This window comes from Pipistrellus hanaki (genome assembly GCF_964339955.1).
Source record: "Pipistrellus hanaki genome assembly, chromosome: 13".
Taxonomy (NCBI): Eukaryota; Metazoa; Chordata; class Mammalia; order Chiroptera; family Vespertilionidae; genus Pipistrellus; species Pipistrellus hanaki.
In genome coordinates, this window is record NC_140515.1 from 52,217,867 (window position 1) to 52,237,950 (window position 20,084).

The 20,084-nt window shown below is 60.8% G+C and overlaps 1 protein-coding gene across 2 annotated transcripts in view; it reads left to right on the plus strand.

The window, feature by feature from the left end:
- ACVR2B (activin A receptor type 2B) overlaps positions 1–20,084 on the plus strand; it is a 29,848-nt gene continuing 9,764 nt past the window's right edge. The window contains exons 1-10 of one of the 2 annotated variants that reach the window (XM_084902824.1): positions 1–535; positions 13,223–13,430; positions 13,771–13,880; positions 14,035–14,186; positions 14,276–14,419; positions 15,191–15,334; positions 15,934–16,082; positions 17,556–17,670; positions 18,618–18,756; positions 18,885–19,015. In XM_084902824.1, coding sequence (XP_084758950.1) covers positions 484–535; positions 13,223–13,430; positions 13,771–13,880; positions 14,035–14,186; positions 14,276–14,419; positions 15,191–15,334; positions 15,934–16,082; positions 17,556–17,670; positions 18,618–18,756; positions 18,885–19,015 — 1,344 coding nt within the window. In that variant the 5' untranslated portion in view covers positions 1–483. The remainder of the gene's footprint in view (positions 536–13,222; positions 13,431–13,770; positions 13,881–14,034; positions 14,187–14,275; positions 14,420–15,190; positions 15,335–15,933; positions 16,083–17,555; positions 17,671–18,617; positions 18,757–18,884; positions 19,016–20,084) is intronic. The other variant, XM_084902825.1, reaches the window with a different exon arrangement.

Genomic DNA, 20,084 nt, shown 5'->3' on the forward strand with positions numbered 1-20,084 from the left:
CCGCCCGGCTCGCCGCCTCTTTGTATCCAACATCCGGGTTTCCCCGCTGGCTCGTCTCCGCGGCCGCGGCTCGGGAGCCATTTTGGACGCGGTTCAGCTCCCCTCCCCCCGCCCCTCCCCCCGTCCATGGCCCCTCCGGACTCGGCCCCTGCGCCCGGGGCCCGGGCCCAGCCCCGCCACGCCATGCCCGCGCCCGGCGCCCCCCGGCCCGCGCCCCGCCGCCGCCCCCCGGCCCCCGCGTCGCCCTCCCGGAGTCCGGGCCGCAGCCCGCGCCGCCCGCAGCGGCCCTGAGCCCGGCGCGCCGCCCGGCCCTCGGAGCGCCCGCCGCGCGGGACCCGGCGCAGGAGCCTCCGGGCAGCGAGGCCGCCGCCGGGAGCGGGAGCGGGAGCGGAGCGCGGCCGCCGCCGCCGGGCCCGTGCGCCCCGGGAGCGCCGCGCCGCCCTGCCCGCGGCTCCGGGCGTCCGCGGGGCGGCGCCGCGGAACATGACGGCGCCCTGGGCGGCCCTCGCCCTCCTCTGGGGATCGCTGTGCGCGGGTGAGAGCGGGCGCGGGGGCGCGGGGCGCGGGGAGGGCGCGCCGTGTTTACCAACAAAGGGCGGCCGCGGCCTCCTCGCCGCCACCTGCACCGGGGCGGGGACTCGGGGCGCGCCGCGCACCCCGCTAGCTGGTGTTGGGGGGACGTGTTCTCTGTGCGGTGGATGGGGGGGGGGGAGCCGAGATCCGGAGCCAAGGGTCGGGGTTCAGGCTCCGCGGGCGCGGGGAGCCCCGGGAGAGGAACACCAGAGCGTGGGAAAGGGGGCCAAGCTGGGCGGGCAGATCCGATCCGGGGGTGGCGGGGCTGCGGGTGCAGCGGCGGCTGTGGGAAGGGCCACGCGACCCTCGGGGCCGCTGGGCGCAGCGAACGGGGTTGCCGGGCACAGCTCGGAGCCCCCTGCACCCCATCCCGCCCCAAAGGCGGGCCTCTGGCGCCGGCTCCCACCTGCGCGAGGCGCAGCCACCCCGCGGGACCGCTTTGTTTTGGGTGCCCGGGAGGAAGGGGAGGAGAAGGGAGGGGAGCGGAGGGGAGGTGGGGCGCGAAGGAAAACCAACAGGTCCCCGTTCCTTCTGGCCTCGAGGCAGCACGTGGCGGGGGTGGGTGCCCCGCGCGGCCAGTTTGACTTGCGCGCGTGTGGCGGAGAGGGTGCGGGTTCTACTGGGAAAGCGATGGCACCGATTTCCCTCCTTTCAGCGTCGCCGGGGCTCGCCCGAGCTGGCTGTGCGCGCAGGACCGGCTCCGCGCTCGGGGTGGCTCGGGGGAGCCCCGGGAAGCGTGAGGAGTGCAGACGTGGGCGCATTGGAGCTCCGGGGAGCAGCTCGGGCCGTCGGGCGGCCGATGGGCCGCAGGCGGGGCGCCGGGCCCCTTCGCCTTTGTTCCCAGCCCCCATTGCACATGCGGCGCGGGCCCCGGGCCGCCGCCGTGGCCGCAGCGCGGAGCCTGGGAAACCCGCGGGGGGCGGGGCCGGGCGCAGGGGCGGGGCCGGGAACCCCGCGCCGCTGCGGGGGCGGGGTACGGGATCCCCGGCCCACCCTCCCTGTCTGTCAGACTCTTGGCGCTGCTTGACTTGGCTGTCTACATCAGAGCGAGTGCTCTTTGCTGGGCTTGGTGCTCCGGAGCCGGAGTGTAGACCCGAGGAGAAGGACCTCCTCGTTGGTACCCGGGCATTCTTTTCTCCTCCTCCTCCTCCTCCTCCTCCTCCTCCTCCTCCTCCTCCTCCTCCTCCTCCTCCTCCTCCTTCTCCTCCTTCTCCTCCTCCTCCTTCTTCTTCTTCTATATATATTTTATTGATTTTTTACAATAAAGAGAGAGGAAGAGAGAGGGATAGAGAGTTAGAAACATCGATGAGAGAATCATCGATAAGCCGCCTTTTGCACACCCCCCTACTGGGGATGTGCCTGCAACCAAGGTACATGCCCTTGACCGGAATCGAAGCTGGGACCCTTCAGTCCGCAGGCCGACACTCTATCCACTGAGCCAAACCGGTTTCGGCCTGGGCACTCTTCTCGAGGGAGCATCGTGGCTCTTTTGGAGCAGCTTCCTGTGTGGTGGAGGCAAAGTATTGCTGTTGAACTTGTCCCCCTCTCTGCCCCTGCTCCCTTGTAAGTGCTGCCCTGAGATGCTTTTTCCCAAGAAAAGGAAGGCAGCATTGGCCTGTAGAGGGGAGAGTGGCAGCCAGCCGACTTAATAGGCACCAACAGCCGAAAACCGGTTTGGCTCAGTGGATAGTGTCGGCCTGCGGGCTTCAGGGTCTCAGGTTTGATTTCGGTCAAGGGCATGTACCTTGGTTGTGGGCACATCCCCAGGATGGGGTGTGCAGGAGGCAGCTGATCGATGATTCTCTCTCATCGATGTTTCTAACTCTCTATCCTTCTCTCTTCCTCTCTGTAAAAAATCAATAAAATTTAATAAATAAATAAAATATTAAAAAAAAAATAGGCACGAACAGCTCACCTGTCTATATTTTTAAAAATATATATATATATATTTTAATTTAAAAAAATATATATATTTTATTGATTTTTTACAGAGAGGAAGGGAGAGGGATAGGGAGTTAGAAACATCAATGAGAGAGAAACATCGATCAGCTGCCTCCTGCACACTCCCCACTGGGGGTGTGCCGGCAACTAAGGCACATGCCTCTGACCAGAATCGAACCTGGGACCCCCAAGTCCGCAGGCTGACGCCCTATCCACTGAGCAAGCAAGACCTGGAAGTCCCTGGCCTCTGTGGTGCACTACTTTCGGGGTCTTTTTGGGCACGGAGATCCCCTTCCCCTGGCATCTCACCTAGGGAACTCCCTTTTCAGGGACACCCAGGAAGAGGGCCTCGGGCTGCACCGTGGTCCTTCGCACCATGGGCTCCTGGGCATCTGATGGGAGGCGTAGACCCTTTCCCCAGGAATATACTCGTGTGTATGTAGGTGCGTACGCATGCATCCAAACATACATGCACCTCGCTGTTTTGCACCGATGCTGGGAAACTTTGGCTCCCTGGGTTGAACTCGGTGAAGTCCTGGCTGCCCGGCACATACCCATTGTACCAGTCCTGAGGGGCAGCGTGCTGTCCTTGGGGGATACTGGACTGGTCCCCACCTTGCTGCTTCGATTTACCCTGTTCTGGCCACTGGACTTTTGCTTTTTGTTCAGACTCTGCCCAATGTGCAGATTCCAGCCCCAGCCTTCTCCCTTCTCGCTGCTCTCCTCCTCCTCTTCCTCCCCCTCCTCCCCCTCCTCCTCCTCCTCCTCCTCCTCCAGGAAGCCCTCCCCTAAGTGCCAATACATTTAGCTCCCTGCCTGGGAGCTCAGGGTAGTGCAAGTGGGAACCACAGGGCCTCAGGTCGGAGTTCGGATCCACTTGCAGTTTCTGGCCTGTTGCCATAGCCTGGGACGTCTGGATAACGCTTACGCGAACGGCTGTGGGTAGACAGCCCTCAGGCAGGGTCCTGGCTGGGTGGGCCTCATTCTGGAACTGGGTTTCTCAGCCCTGACACTGTTGACATTTGAAGCTGATGACTCTTTGGTGTGCATGGGGAGAGGGCTGCTAAACCGCCTCAGGCTGAGACCCTGATCTAGAATGTCCTCATGCTTTTAAAGAGGCCAGTTTTGGAAGATGGGGCTCCTGGCTCATGCCTCCCCAGGCCTGCCCCATTGGATTCAGGCTAGGAGATTCGTGCCTCGCTAAACCTGCTCAGCGTGGGAGAGTCTGGTCGGAAAGGAGTGGCTCTGGAGCACCGCTGGCCGCCGGAGAGAATCCTGGCGTCCTTGAGTTTTCCCAGAAGTGGTTCGGGTTTCAGGGAGGCGGTGGTTGTGGGTGGCCGGGCAGCCTGCCCGCCCGCACCCGCCCACCCGCCTCTGACGGCCACCTTGAGGTTTGCACTCGTGCCTCTCCCTCCCACGCGCACAGAATGTCAGCCAGGGCCCGGGGCCGGGGCCCGGGAGCCGCCGGCGCCGAGGCCGTGCGCGTGGGCCCCGAGGAGCGCCGGGGGCTGTAGCCGGCCGCTGGCATGCCCGTTCCCCCGGGCGGGCCCGCTGCCTGGCGCCCCGAGGAGCCGAGGCGGCTGTGGGCCTGGAGCTCCAAGCGGGGGGACGCCCAGCTTCCCCCTAAAGGTACCGGTACAGGTCTCGACCCTGGCCTCGGGGAGATAGGCGGAGGGCAGGGCCAGGCCTCCTCCTCTGGCCCCGGGAGGTGCCCACCCAGGGGTGAGGGCGCCTGTTTGTTGGGCTTGGCAGCTGGCAGCCCCTGCTTGCTTTCTACTCTTCCCCGCCCTGCTCCTGGCTTTGCCGGGAAGGGCTTTCTGGGGGGGGCTCTGCTGTGGTCTCAGCAAGACACAGCTCGCTGCCGTGGGAGCTGCTCTGGGCTGGGGGTGGTCTTGGGTGGAGGAAGCAGCCTCAGAGGCCTCAGTCTCCAGGTGCTCCGCATCCCCAGGGTGGGAAGGGTGGTCTGCTGGGCTGCACTTCCTCGTTCCATCTCTTTTGGGGTGTTTCCAAAGGAGCCTGGCTGCCTCAGAATTTTTTTTTATCTTCTATTGATATTTCTTCCCTCTCACTCATATCACCAATTCTTCCAGAATAGACACCCCTCGGCCCCACATTCCCCCCCCCCCCGCCCCCCCTTGCTGTGTAGGGCTTCCTTTTTGGCCTTTTGGTTTGTCTTTGTCTGCCAGACTCACCGGGGCATCCCAGCCCGAGTATCGGTGCTTGTTCCTTGAGGTCCTGGTGGTGCCACTTCAGGGTTGTGGGGTGGGGGTGTGGGTGGGGGTGGGGGAGGGGGTGGGAGAGAGGAGAGGCTGCTGCCTTCTGAGTCTTGGCTTTGTAAGTTGCTCAGTGATGTCTCCGTGTGAGACAACGGTGGGAACTTGAAATCAACTGATGGCTTAGGCTGGTGCTGTTGGGGACCACCCGTGCCTCTCCCTGACCCCAGCTGACTCATGCTTCTCCCTTTAGCCACGTGCTTTGCCCTGGTTATGCCAGCCTTGCTCTGCACAGATAAGTGCCTTTTCCAGACCCTCTCAGAGGCTGGCGGCCCTCCACATGGGTGTTTTCATTCATGTGCATGCGGCCACTGGGAGCTGGCGCGGGGACGGAGCCTGCTCCGCGTCCCTCCTCCCCAGCAGACCTCCCCCAGGGAGGGTCCCCTCTCAGGCCGGGTTTCCGGGCGGGAGGTGAGATGTTCTGTGAGGTGAGCTCATGCTCTTGTGTGCAAACGTTCCCCTGCCCACGATTTCAGTTCCACTCTGACAAGCAGGGAGGCTAAAATTAGTTCTGGGGAAGGAAAAGGAAGGCTGGCTGGAAACCCAAGCCCTTGGCTGGCGGAGGGAGGAGGCCACTTCCCGGGTCTTGCGGCCGAGCATTGCAGAAGATGTGATCAGGCCAGCTGTCGTCTGTCCGTCTGAGGAGCAGGAGGGGCCCCTGGGCGCCTCCTCGGCCCGAACCAGTGGACGCACAAGGCCGACCGGGAAGCTGGCTTTCTTGAGGGTTGATGCTGGGGTGACGTTTCCCCCGGCTTGTAGGGTGGGATGCACGTTGTTTTGAGGGATGAGGACGGTGCCTTCTCATGTCCAAGTGTCATGGACAGCCCTCTTCCTGTGCCCCCACCCGTTGACTCAGAGCAGGCACGAGGTCTCAGAGCCCTGGACTGGTAGTCCTGGTAAACTTCTGATTCTCGACCTGGATACATACCGTGTTTCCCCGAAAATAAGACATCCTCCGAAAATAAGACCTACTTACAGGTTTCCTTCTGAGTGAAATATAAGGCACCCCCCGAAAATAAGGCCCCCCTGTCTCAGAATGCTATTGCTAAACATGAGAGATTTGGTCCACTGATTCTGAAAGAAATGGGAGTCACAAGAAATTCACCAGGAAATTCAGGAGTTGGATTGTTATGATGATGTTCCAGAAGATGATGACACGATTGTCATGGAATAAATGAGTAAATTCTTGATAATGTAGGATTCATAGTTTGTCTGGTTTGTGTTGACAACTACCGTACTACCGTACCGTATACAGGTAATAAATTTCCTTTATTTTCATTTAACAATCAATGTGTACCGTATTCTTCTTCATGGAAAAATAAGACATCCCCTGAAAATAAGACCTAGCGCATCTTTGGGAGCAAAAATTTATAAGACACTGTCTTATTTTCGGGGAAACGGTACATTTAATGGCAAGGACTTAGATGGTATATGAAAGGCATGGGTGTTCCTCAAAGAAGGACTCTTTTCATCCAAGTTTTTTTATTTATTTTTTTTTATTTTATTGATTTCTTACAGGGAGGAAGGGAGAGAGATAGAGAGCTAGAAACGTCGATGAGAGAGAAACATTGACCAGCTGCCTCTTGCACACCCCCTACCGGGGATGTGCCCACAACCCATGAACATGCCCTTGACCGGAATCGAACCTGGGACCTTTCAGTCCGCAGACCGAAGCTCTACCACTGAGCCAAACTGGTTTCGGCATCATTCAAGTTTTGACGTTCTTGGAACTGCTGGCTTGTGCGGGGTGTGAGTTAGAGGGGAGCCAGCCCTGAGATCCAGGTCTCAGAAGGAGGCCCTGCTTCTCTGTGCCCTGAAGACCAGGGCATCAGGCCTGGTGCTCGGGGGCCTGGAAAACAGAGCCGCAGGAAAGTGAGGTGAATTGTTTTTATTCCACACCTGGTCCTCCTCCGGACCCTCCGCCTGAGAGTGGGGCCTGGAGCATCATTTGGGGGGGAAGGAGGGCCAGAGTGTGCAGTCCAGTCTTCCCTATGGTGAACAGTGCCCCCGCCCTCTCACCGCAGCTCTCCGGGGTAGCTCCCCTGGGTGTAACTTGGAGGAGCAGAGGTCACTGTGGCCATATCTTCTCTCTCTTCCCATTTTAAGTTTTATTAATCCCCCCCCCCCCCCCCAATACATACATTTACTGGCAAGGACTCAGATATTATAGATAAAACCAGGTTCTCCCATCTAAGTCTCCCTCCAGAAGTGAGCTTTCTCAGGTGGTTGTTCATTCTTCTAGACATCTTACTGGTCTAGAGAGGATTAAATAGGGTTGTTTTTTAACCTAACGTGCTATTGCCCTTTTCAAACATCCCCTTGAACTGTACAATACATGTATAAGTGTAATTGTCACAGGCGGCAGCTTCATGCGTTTTCCACACACGAAAGCACATGCATGCAGTGAGTATCCAGGTCAAGAATCAGAAACTTAACAGCCTCAGCCCCCCTCTCCTCCCCTCACCCCTAAGGCTAACCTGCTATTCTGACTTCCAGCGGCAGCAGACGTTAGTCTTGCCTGTTTCGTTCTGTGCATGGGTGAAATCATACAGAACAAACTGTTTTGTGTTCATCTTTTGCTTACCATGTTTGTGACTTGCAGCTGTGTGGCTGCACATCATGGCTTCTTGAACTCAGAGGCATGTTTTCGCAGTCTTTCTAATGCGGATGGATCTCCCTCAGCCTTTCTGAGACTTTGTATGAAATTTCAAAGGTTGGATATATGGGCTGCGTTTTTTATCTTGTCTCTTACTGATGGGCTTTCTGATCGTGTGTACACCTTATGGTTTCTGAAGAGCAGATGACAAGAGGAAGAATTTGGGGGTTGTAGGACATGCCCATTTAAAATTTTAATGAGGGCTAAGAAATGGCTATCTGGTGTTTTCCCCCGAGGCTCCCCAGGTGGTGGCAGTGGGGTGAGGTGGCAGGGGGCACCTCCTCCCCTGCAGAAACCAGGCTGCAGGGGTAGGAATTGGCCCACTCCAGGAAGGGTGCTCGGACAGGGCGAGTGTGGCCTTCTTCTGGCCAGTGTCTGCGGAGAGCCTGGTTGCTGTGCCGGCAGAGCCTGAGGAGCGAGGGGATGGGAGGCGGGGAGCAGTGGACTAGCAGGCCTGGGTTTGCTGGGTTTGCAGAGAGACGGAGCCGCTTGCTAAAGGCTGCTGGGGAGTTGTGGGTAATACTAGGGCATTGGCAGTGACCCCCGTGAAGATCCTAAGCTCACATGTGATGACAACCGTGGTAGGGGGTGTGGGAGGAACCTGTAAAAGAGTTACTTGAGCCGAAACTGGTTTGGCTCAGTGGATAGAGCGTCGGCCTGCGGACTGAAAGGTCATGGGTTCGATTCCGGTCAGGGGCATGTATGTTGGTTGCAGGCACATCCCCAGTAGGGGGTGTGTAGGAGGCAGCTGATCGATGTTTCTATCTCATCGACGTTTCTAGCTCTCTATCTCTCTCCCTTCCTCTCTGTAAAAAATCAATAAAATATTTTTAAATAAAAATAAAAAAAAAAGGAGTTACTTGAGTCTTGTGAGGAGTTGCTCATGAAAGAAGAGGCCCTGGCGAGCCTCATTTCCGGGCCGAGGGTGTATGCCTTGTTCCCTCGCACCACCTCCTGCCACCGTTTGACGGGAGACGTAGGGAATATGATTCGAGACGTCTTGCTCCTCAGAGCCCTTGCGTTCCTGGCCTCCCACTTCAGCCCGGTGTCTGCTTCTTCCCTGGCTTTCCTGGGATTCCTCGTGTGAGCCCACTTGTCAGGCCCCGCCTGTGGATTTAGGTGACCCTGGATTTGAGGTCCTGTCTCTAGTCCAGGGGACGTGGCGGGCAGCTTTCCCACGCCGTCCAGGCGGCGCGCACTGTCTGTGTGTCAGGCAGCTAGGGAATACCCCAGGCTGGGTGGCTCACATAACAGATTTATCTTCTCACAGTCCTGGAGGCTGGACGCCCAAAACCGAGGTGCTGGCAGGGTTGGTTTCCGATGAGGCCTCTCTCCTTGGCGTGCAGGTCTCTGCCTTGTTGTTGTTGTTGTGTTCTCACGTGGCCTTTTCTCTGTCCTCACACACTCCTGGTGCCCCTCCCGCTTGTAAGGGCACCGGTTCTGCTGTTTGACAGCCCCAGCCTTGTGACTTTATTTGGCTTAATTGATTCCTTTAAAGGCCTATCTCCCAATATGTCACATGGGAGTTAGGGATTTAGCCCGTGAGTTGTTTTTTTTTGTTTTTTTTAATATATTTTATTGACTTTTTACAGAGAGGAAGAGAGAGGGATAGAGAGTTAGAAACATCGATGAAAGAGAATCATCGATCAACTGCCTCTTGCACACCCCCTACCGGGATGTGCCTGCAACCAAGGTACATGCCCTCAACCGGAATCGAACCCGGGACCTTTCAGTCCGCAGGCCGACGCTCTATCCACTGAGCCAAACCAGTATCGGCATAGCCCGTGAGTTTTGAGGGGCGCGGGTGAGCCCATCAGTATGAAATAGTAAACTTGGTTGGAAGTGAATTCTGTTTTCCTCTTGAGTTACAGTTTGGAATGGGAACTGCCTTTTTCATGATTCTGCCCTGGGGTCTGTGCTCTTAAGACTTTCCACGGGCAGTCTTATCTGTACTGGTGACCTCAGCGTCCATGTATGTGTAGCTATATCTCTTTGGGTGTCATGTGACCCTGAAGATATGTCTGAAAGCTGGGTAAAGGTAAACATGGAGACTTTCTCTCTGACAGTCAGAAACAGCTCTTTCTGAAGGCAGCCGGACAAGCTAGACAGGTTCAGGAGACGTCTCTGGTTAAAAGCATTGTAGAGCTAAGACGCCGGCGAAGATCTAGTAGGCCAGGGCTTGTGGGAAGAGAGGCCCCGGGTGGTGTCTTTGACATTGGAGTCTGTATGCAGCTCTTCCTCTGGGCAACTGAGAATTGCATTTGATAGCCTTGCTAAGAAGACAGGAACTAGAGTTATCAACAGAGAGTGGGTGAGTGCTCACTGTGCCTTCTTCTGGGTTGATACCACAAAGAGGTGAGGGGGAGCCGAGAGAAGACAAACTCTGAAGTTAGATTAGGATGTTGCAGAACTAATGGTGCCCTTAGCTGCTTTCCAGAAGCACATATAGCATCGTTGGTGGAATAGAACATCATTCTAGGCTTCAGATCATTTCTACAAACAATTTTTGCACATATAATGACTAGCTGGTCATCCTATATAACAGGGGTCTTCAAACTACGGCCCATGGGCCACATGCGGCCCGCAGAGGAGTCTGATCCGGTCCGCCAGGTTTTTTGGGCAGTGAGCGCAGCCGAGGTGTTACAGTAGGAATTAGTAGTTCATATAGTCTGGCCCTCCAGCTCTCTGAGGGACCGTGATCTGGCCCCCACTTTAAAAAGTTTGAGGACCCCTGCTATATAATAAAACCCTAATATGCAAATCGACCAAACTGGGGAACGACCGGTTGCTATGACATGCACGGACCGCCAGGGGGCAGATGCTCAAAGCAGGAGCTGCTCCCTGGTGGTCACTGTGCTCCCACAGAGGGAGTGCCCCTCAGCCAGAAGCCGGGCTCTCAGCTGGCGAGTGCAGCGGAGGTGGTGGGAGCCTCTCCTCTGCTGCAGGTGGGCGGTAAGGAGCGAGGGGTCCCAGACTGCGAGAGGGTGGGTGCAGGCCTGGCTGAGGGGGACCCACGCACCCCAGTGCACAAATGTCGTGCACCAGGCTAAACAAATAGCCAGCAGGCACTCTGCCGTTGCAGCAGACCTGGATGAGCTCCAGATTGGAGTCACCACGCACAACCTGACTTGGGTCGTGGGGGGAGATGGTGACGATGCCGCTGTGTGGACTGAAGCGGTGGAGTCGTGAACACAGGCACTGGGTGGCCCCTCCGGGCACCAGCAAACGGCAGGGCTGCCTTCCGATGGGCCAGGGCAGGGAGCCTCAGGCAGGAGCCCCCCGGAAGGCAGCCTGGCCGCTGTCTGTCGGGGTTCCCCTGCCTGTCCAGACCCGGAGCTGGACAGCGAGGAGAACACAGGCCACCTGAGTCCTTGCGTGGCCACCTCTCAGGCCTGCTGGCTTCTGGGTGGATGTGGTGCTGGGTCCGTCCCTTTCTCACCTGCGTGGCTGGGGCTGGAACCCTGCTCTCTGGGCGGCCTCCAGGAGCCAGGGGTAGAGTGCAGCGGCCCATGGGCTGCTGGGGTCCACGGTTCCTCCCTCGGGGAGGTGTCGGCTGGGCGGACACACCTCACGCCTGGAGCTCGTAGAACCCCAGGGGGCGGGCACATGGCCGCTTCAGCTTCACTCCTTCCCGCCACGGCTCCGTCTGGATCGCCCCGCCCTTCTCCATCTGTCCTCACTCTTCCCTGTCCCCCGTGCGCCCTGAGCCCTGCACAGCAGGTCCTGGCCGGGTTTCTCCCGGGCCTCCCTCCCCTGGGCACAGCGGGGCGCAGCCAAGGCCTCCTGGGCTGGGGACTCAGCCCGCCCGGCACTTTTCCTCGCCCGTTAGCCCTGGCCCACTGAGGTCTTGCTCCCCTGAGGTCTGTTTGGGCGGAATCTGCGTGCATTCCGGTTGGTTGGTTGGTTGGTTGGTTGCTCTTATTTTTGGGGGGGCGTGTGTCCGGGAGTGGCGTGTCCCTGCCCGCCTGTCTGGATGAGGGCGTGGCGAGCGTGGGGGCTCATGTAGACCCCGGGAACCCAGGGACGACCTGCTGGGGATCATGCCGCTTGTGTAGCTGGTTCCTTTGGAGGCCGGCCGCTGGGTTGGCTGTAGCTCAGGGGTACAGCGAGCCCCTTGCTTGCCCGCCGGGGCCGGCACGTGTGAGGGGGCACCCCAGGCACCCCTGTCCCGAGAGCACGACCTCCTCTCCTGCAGGATGGGGGGGGGTGAGCCGGGGGTGAGGGGGTGCCTCCTGTGCCCGGGTGCCCGGCCCCAGGAGTGTGGGCAGGAGCTCTGTGCCTATTAAAAGGCAGCTGCCGCCCTGCGGTTGGAGCGTTGCCAGGGGCTATAAATAGCCGAGTGTGTGCCGAAGCAGAGCTTGCCAGGGAGGAGGGAGGCAGGGGACGGCCCCCCCGCGGGTCTCCAGCTGGCAGCGGAGCCTGGGCGCGGTGTGGGAGGGGCCCGGGGTCTGCCATCGGGCCCCCCGAAGGCTGGGATTACCAGGCTCTTGCGGGTGTGGGTGCGCACCCTTCCCGCGTGGTGGGCCGGGGCCTCCGGGTGGCTTGTGCTGTGGAGGGTTGTCCTGGGCAGCAGGGGCGGGGCGTGGCTCTAACATGCCAGCGGGCACGCCAGTGCCGGGCACTCTCCTGGCCACTCGGAAAGCGCACCGCCTCAGCTCACTCCTGGAGCCGCGCTCGAAGCATGTGCTGTGAGCACGCCCGCGTCACGAGCAGGCGCTGGGGGGGTTTGGTCCCTCGGCCTGGGTCACACAGCTCAGAGCATCACAGCCAGGGTTTGACCCAAGACGGGCAGCTCACGTCTTGGCCACGTGTAGGAGGGTGTGGTCAGAGCGGGGTTTGGTGACCCACATCTGTGTGTCCCCCGCTGGGGCTTGAGATTTGGAGTTCCCAGCCCCAGGCGCTGGGGTCCTGCCAGAGGGGGTCCCTGCCCGCTCCGGGGGCCTGGGAGAGGGGCTGGGCCACTAGGTGTCTGGGGCCCCCCTTGTTCTGGCTCCTGGCCTTGCACAGGGGCTTGCTGCTGGTCAGAGAGGACACGGAAACTCCCCAGGCGACTCGGCGTTTGGGCAGCGGGCCACCCCTGCTGGCGTCCCCTCCCTTTGAAATCCTGCCCTGGCCAGGAGCCAACTGCCGGCGTGTCTTTCTGTCCGTTCCTTGGTCCTTCTATCCGTCCATCCGTCGTGTCCATTACCGGTCCCAGCACTCAAGACAGCCACGGCTTCTGCCTACATCAGCTTGGCAGCCTCACTGGGGAAGGCTGACATTGAAAAAGCAGTTGTCGTCGAGCACATTCGTAATATTTTATTTCTCATATGAGCCTTCATTATGTGATTTCCCCCCCGGGGGAGATCTTTGGTTACATCATTTTTACTCTTTTCGGATGTCTGAAATATCCCTCTCTAGACAACAGCCACCTGCACAGGCAGTGCTTCGGAGGGCCCCTCTAGTAATGGCTGCTCTAGGGCAACGGCCCCCACCAGGGGCCTCCGATGCCGGGGGAGCCCCCTTTGTGGCATCCGGCCGGCAGTCTGGGTGTCTGCCTCTCCAGTCTGTGGTGTGAGGGTGTGTGGCCGCCTCCCTCTTGATTGGCCAGGGAGCAGTAGCAGGGGGCAGTGAGGTGGAGGCGGGTGCTGGCTGGCACATTACACTAATTGGTGTCGAAGGGGTGGGTGGCGTGGGGCCTGGCACCCGCCCCCCCGGCCTCCCTCGGGGTGGCCCGGGTCCAGGTCAGGGAGCAGCAGAGGGGGGTGCTCAGCAGGTCTCTCCCCCGGGGTGCCCGCAGGCTCCGGGCGCAGCGAGGCGGAGACGCGGGAGTGCGTGTACTACAACGCCAACTGGGAGCTGGAGCGCACCAACCAGAGCGGCCGGGAGCGCTGCGAGGGCGAGCAGGACAAGCGGCTGCACTGCTACGCCTCCTGGCGCAACAGCTCGGGCACCATCGAGCTCGTCAAGAAGGGCTGCTGGCTGGACGACTTCAACTGCTACGACAGGTACCCGGAGCCCCCTCCTCTGGCCACCCCTCAGCTCCGCCGGCACCCTGCCCCCTGCCCACTGCCCCCACGGGTGTCAGGCTGTCTGTGAGGCCGAGCCTGGCATTTAGGGCCGGAGAGGAAGGACGAGGGCCCGGGGGAGCTGGGACACGCGGGGGTACTGCGGGGTTGGGGTCCTGACCCTGGTCCCGAGGAGCTCAGCGAGCATCCACCCTGCTGTCCCTCCCTGCCAGGGAGGCGGGTTCACGCTGTCCCTGGTGGTTCCTGTGAGGCTGCTTGTGGGGAGGGACAGCTTGGCCGGGCCTCCGCTGAGGGGTGTGCGGGGAAACTGTGCCCCCAGGCAGGAGTGTGTGGCCACCGAGGAGAACCCGCAGGTGTACTTCTGCTGCTGCGAAGGCAACTTCTGCAACGAGCGCTTCACCCACCTGCCGGAGGCGGGCGGCCCGGAAGGTGAGGGCCGCGGAGAGGCAGGCGCGGGCCGCCCCCTGGCCCGGGAGGAGCGCTCCGCTCCGGAGGAGCCGGTGGGGGGTGGCCGCAGGCCCCTCTGGCCCTAGAGGCGGCGGGTGGGCGGGCTGTGTGACCCAGGGCTCCGTGTGTCCCCCAGTCACGTACGAGCCACCCCCGACAGCCCCCGCCCTGCTCACGGTGCTGGCCTACTCGCTGCTGCCCATCGGGGGCCTCTCCCTCATCGTCCTGCTGGCCTTCTGGATGTACCGGCATCGCAAGGCGCCCTACGGCCACGTGGACATCCACGAGGTGAGGCGCGGGCTCGGGGCAGGGCAGGGCAGGGCAGGGCGGAGGTGGCGAGGCCAGGGCAGACTCTTTACGGCCCCGCTCTCCCCCAGGACCCTGGACCTCCCCCCCCATCCCCTCTGGTGGGCCTCAAGCCGCTGCAGCTGCTGGAGATCAAGGCCCGGGGGCGCTTTGGCTGTGTGTGGAAGGCGCAGCTCATGAACGACTTCGTGGCGGTCAAGATCTTCCCCCTCCAGGTGAGCGTCCGGCCCGGGCAGTGCAGGCCCCGTGTAGGGGTGAGAGGGACGTGGGCCCCCCTGGGGGTGGTGACATTCCTTGTGCGGCTAGGTAGGGCTCTGCAGACCCACTCTGGTTTGCAGGGCTTTGTTTTTTTTTTTCTTCTTTTTGAAATATATTTTATTGATTTTTTTTTTTTTTTTTTTTTTTTACAGAGAGGAACGGTGAGGGACAGAGAGTTAGAAACACCCATGAGAGAGAAACATCCATCAGCTGCCTCCCGCCCCCCCCCCCCCCCCCCCCCGAGGATGTTCCCGTAACCAAGGCACATGCCCTTGACCGGAATCGAACCTGGGACCCTTGAGTCCGCAGGCCGACGCTCTATCCACTGAGCCACACCGGCGAGGGCAGGGCCTTGATTTGACATCAGGTTCTGCTTAGAGATCCTGGACACCAGGCTGCTCTGAGCAGTTTCCCGAGACCCTTAGCAAAGCCAGGCCCGGCTAGTGCCTCCCTTGGGGGGGGTGTGTGTGTGTGTGTGTGATCCCGGGCCACTCGCTCCCTCTCTGGACCTCAGCGCGCCCCTTTGTACGCCAGGTGCTGAGCTTAGTGACCTCAGGGGCCACGCTGGCCTCGGCTCCCGGCCCGGCCAGCGTGGTGCAGGCCTCTGCCTGCCTGCCTTCCAGGTGCTGAGGCTGGGGCGTGGGGAGCAGGGTGGGGGCGGCGGTGCTGTCACGGGGGGGGGGATGGGGGGGGCGGCTGCAGGGGGCTCAGCCGTGTGCCCGCCGCAGGACAAGCAGTCGTGGCAGAGCGAGCGGGAGATCTTCAGCACGCCCGGCATGAAGCACGAGAACCTGCTGCAGTTCATCGCCGCCGAGAAGCGCGGCTCCAACCTGGAGGTGGAGCTGTGGCTCATCACGGCCTTCCACGACAAGGTGAGCCGCGGCCCGCGGAGGGGGCGCACGCCCAGGCCGGGGGAGCCCAGCACGGCCCCGGCCGCCTTCCACAGGAGGGACCTGCCGCCGGCGTGGCCGCGAGGGCCTTAAGGAACCCCTAACTCTGGGGACATCTTTTTTTCTTTTTTTTTTTTTTTTAAATATATTCTATTGATTTGTTACAGAGAGGAAAGGAGAGGGATAGAGAGTTAGAAACGTCGATGAGAGAGAAACATCTACCAGCTGCCTCTTGCACACACCCCGACTGGGGATGTGCCCGCAACCAAGGTACATGCCCTTGACCGGATCGAACCTGGGACCCTTCAGTCCGCAGGCTGATGCTCTATCCACTGAGCCAAACCGGTTTCGGCTCTGGGGACATTCTTACCGATCAGAGTAGTGGCTTCATAATGAACACCTCTGAGTGCCCCCTCTCCCCCCCCCCCCCCGCCTCCTCCCTACCTCACCTCTGCTGGCTTCATAGATCTTCTGTATCAGCGCCAGCCTCCCAGGAGGGGACCGCAGCCGTCAGCCCCGGAGACAGCCTCCAGGCTGGGCTGGTCCTGCCCCGTCCCCACACTCGGTGCCGCCTCCTCCAGGGCTCCCTCACGGATTACCTCAAGGGGAACATCATCACGTGGAACGAGCTGTGTCACGTGGCAGAGACCATGTCCAGAGGCCTGTCGTACCTGCACGAGGACGTGCCCTGGTGCCGTGGTGAGGGCCACAAGCCGTCCATCGCCCACAGGTACCTGGGGGAGCGGCTGGCCTCCCTGGGCTCCGCCTGGAGCTGCAGAGAAGGTTGGAGGGCGAGAGCAAGGCCTGGCAGGGGGGTGGAGGGGTCCTCAACTTCACAAGCACGCCTGGCCACTCTGTGGTGTGTCAGAGTGAGTGGGCACAACCACCAGGGCCCACCCACTGCCGTTGCCACAGGCCTGCCACCCCGGTACAGGCCTGGCCTGGCCTCCAGGCCGGTTTTCTGGCGCCCTCCAGTGGCCACACGAGGAACTGCAGGCTCCACTACTTGGGAGAGTTGGCTCAGGAGTGGCCAGTTTTTGGTTGCAGTCTCTCTCTCCTGTTAAAAAGCCTTTTGTGTATGTGGCTTATGTCTGCTGATACTTACCATGTTAAAGCACACACATCCCTCCAGCTGTCAGCGATGACGTCACACAGAGGTAGCCCCTGGGAAACTGTTTCTGAGGGAATGAACGTAAGGTGACCATGAGCACAGTTTTGTCCTTGCAGACCCCCCGAAACCGTCTCAGGCACCCTCTGGGAGCCGCGGTGTCGGCTCCTCGTCTCAGTGGGGTGCCTGGCAGCCAGTGCAGCACACACACAGAAGTACCCGCCCGTTTTAGCCGCCATGCTGCCATGCGGTGACTTCCTCAGCCCGGCCGAAGAGGGAGCAGCAGCACAGAGCACCGAGTAGCTTAGTAGGCTGCCAGGGAGGGGAGTGAGCCTCGAATTCAGGGTTCAAAGCTGAAGGGCCCCTGCTGGGACTAACAGTGACGTCACAAAAGGTTGACTGTATGAAATTGCCATTTTTGTAGGTCAAAAACGGTTGACTGTCGACTCTTCCATACGGTTCAACCTAACAGTAGTGCCTAGTAAGTGCGCCAGGGGCGGCCCCGAGCATGTGTGCTTACTACCCCTCGGCGTGGCCCTCACACCCAGGCCGAGACAGGCAGTGGGGAGCCTGAGGACCACAAGTAACTGCTCGTGCCAGGTGGGCTGAGCGCGCACACCGGCACCTGCTCTGCGCCTGCCTCCGGGGTGGGCGTGGGCCCCTCGGGGCCCTGGACGGCAGCCCAGGCAAGCTCAGCATCTGTGCTCACTCACATCCTACATACTCGAGACCCTTCTCAGAAAGCACGGATCCAGGGTCCGCGTGCCTGCCCTCAACCCCTCTGCGAATGCAGGGGCTGACCCCCGACACTGTGGGCACTGGGATGGAGTTTGCCCTGCCACTCAGCAACAGGTGTCGCTCTGACGGCTCTGGGGGAAATGCGATTTGGGGTGCTCCTGCTAGCGTAGGGGGGGGTGGTGGTCCTAAAACTGCCCCCCTGCGGCCTCATGGGCCTCCGCCCCGGTGCAGACCCTGCTCTGGGGTCTCTGGCAGCTGCAGGGCAGGGCGCGGGCTCCGGTGTCCTGGATGGGCGCCCAGGAGCAGGTAGGCCGGGCCGTGCCGCTCGTCGTCATCGCAGCCCACCTGTCTCCACAGGGACTTCAAGAGCAAGAACGTCCTGCTGAAGAGCGACCTCACGGCCGTGCTGGCGGACTTCGGCCTGGCCGTTCGGTTTGAGCCGGGGAAACCGCCCGGGGACACCCACGGGCAGGTAACGGGCTCGGGGTGTGCGAGGGGGAGGTACTGCCAGTGTGACGCCCAGCTGGCAGGCGCGGGAGCCAGGGCCGCCGCGTGAGCTCAGAGCTTCCCAAGACCTCAGAGAACGTGCCGTCATCCACCGCCAGGGAGAGCGTGGCCGGGCAGGCGCCGAGGCAGCCGGCCTGGCAGCTGAGACGTGCCGACCGAGGCTTCCCGGTTGGGGTTTTGGCCGCTCGTCCTTGTCGCCTCCGTTTCTCTCTCTTTCTTTTTAGTTATAACGATGAAGCAAGATAGCAGGGGAAGAAATATACTAAAATCCGCAACCCAACAGCCTAGAACAAATAACTAAGAAATGAAACAGACCATCCTAAAACAGTCCCTGCTGATATTCTTTTTTTATTTTTTATTTTATTTTATTGATTTTTTTTTTACAGAGAGGAAAGGAGAGGGACAGAGCTGGAAACATCAATGAGAGAGAAACATCGATCAGCTGCTCCCTGCACATCCCCCACTGGGGATGTGCTCGCAACGAGGGCACATGCCCTTGACCGAATCGAACCCGGGACCCTTCAGTCCTCAGGCCGACGCTCTATCCACTGAGCCAAACCGGTTCCGGCCCCTTGCTGATGATATTCTTAAGTATCGTCCTCCCGCTTTAGTTTTGGTGTTAATCTCAGTGACACACACACACACATCCGTGTGGCGCTAATGGGGTGGCGGCGGCAGTCCCAGGTTAGCTCACTGCTGTCTCGAGTGTGTGATGTGTTAAGGGCCCACCGAGGTCCAGTCCGCACCGGGACCTCTCGGGACCCTCTTCGGGAATGCCGTCCTTCTCGGCGTCCTGCTCTGAATTCCGCCGGCCCGGCCCGGCCCGTCCGGCGCACAAGGGGTGCAGCTCGCCATGCGGGCGTGAGAGCACGGCGTGTGGCCGCTGACCGCTGACCCTCCCCGTCCCTGCAGGTGGGCACGCGGCGGTACATGGCCCCGGAGGTGCTCGAGGGGGCCATCAACTTCCAGAGGGATGCCTTCCTGCGCATCGACATGTACGCCATGGGGCTGGTGCTGTGGGAGCTCGTGTCCCGCTGCAAGGCTGCCGACGGTGAGCACGCCGGCCCGGCCTCCGGGGGCGGGGGTGGGGGGGGACAGCGGGACCTCAGCCTCCTGAGGGCGGGAGGGTGGGGAGCGGCGGGGCTGGGGTGACCCGCCCGGCGCGTTCTCGCCCCCCAGGACCGGTGGACGAGTACATGCTGCCCTTTGAGGAGGAGATCGGCCAGCACCCCTCGCTGGAGGAGCTGCAGGAGGTGGTCGTGCACAAGAAGATGCGGCCGGCCATCAAGGAGCACTGGCTGAAGCATCCGGTGAGGGCCTGGGCAGTGGCGGGGACCTGAGACCCGGGGGGCATGGGGCAGAGGGAGAGGGAGCCTCAGGCCGCAGGACAGTCCCCCTTCATCGGCCAGGTCAGGGGCCACTTAGGGCCTTTCCCCTCCCTGCAGGGGAGCGTTGGGGAGGGCAGTGCTCTGCAGGGAGGCGGCTCTGGCTCTCGGCTCTGGCTCGCTCGGGCGGGGAACCCAGGTTGCCCCGTGTGGGTCGCCGTGCAGTGGAGCCTGCTGGCCTTGAGCCCGACCAGCTGGGATTGGCCCACGAGTGGCTGGGTGACTTCGGGCCAGTCGCTCTATTTCTCGGAGCCTCTGTCTCGGGGTGGTAATCGGTTTAATGAGCTGCCATTAGAACTCTCTTGGCAGGACACCTGCATTGTGTAAGCACTTAACACGGATTCGCTCTGGGTAAATGTTTCGTGTCCCGCCATCTTCATTCTCTGGGCCTGGGCTCCTCCGCTGGGCACAGAGACTCCAGCTGTGCAAACCATCCCCTCTCTGGGCTGGAGATTTGCCGTCAGCTCCATTGAGCCCCACCCCCCGCCCACTCCAGGGTCAGTTCAGAGAAAGGACAGGCTTGGGGTCCCTGGGGGCTGCGCTCCACCACACGCACCATCGGGGGTCAAGCTGCTCGCTGGAACCCAGGGCTGCACGTGGGGAAGCTGGCGGCGGGCCTGGAGCCGGCCTCTGCCTCAGACTTTCTTTTTTTTCTTTTTCTTTTTTTTTAAAAATATATTTTATTGATTTTTTACAGACAGGAGGAGAGAGTGATAGAGAGCTAGAAACGTCGATGAGAGAGAAACATCGACCAGCTGCCTCTTGCACACCCCCCCGCCGGGGATGTGCCCGCAACCACAGTACATGCCCTTGACCGGAATCGAATCTGGAACCCCCCAGTCCACAGACCGACGCTCTACCACTGAGCCAAACCGGTTTCGGCTGCCTCAGACTTTGTCCGTCTCCCAAGGCAGAGGAGGTGCTGGGGTAGCCAGTCCCGCCCCTTGGCGAGGAGTCCAAGGTCCAGCAGGTCTCAGAGTGGCCAAGCGGGCCA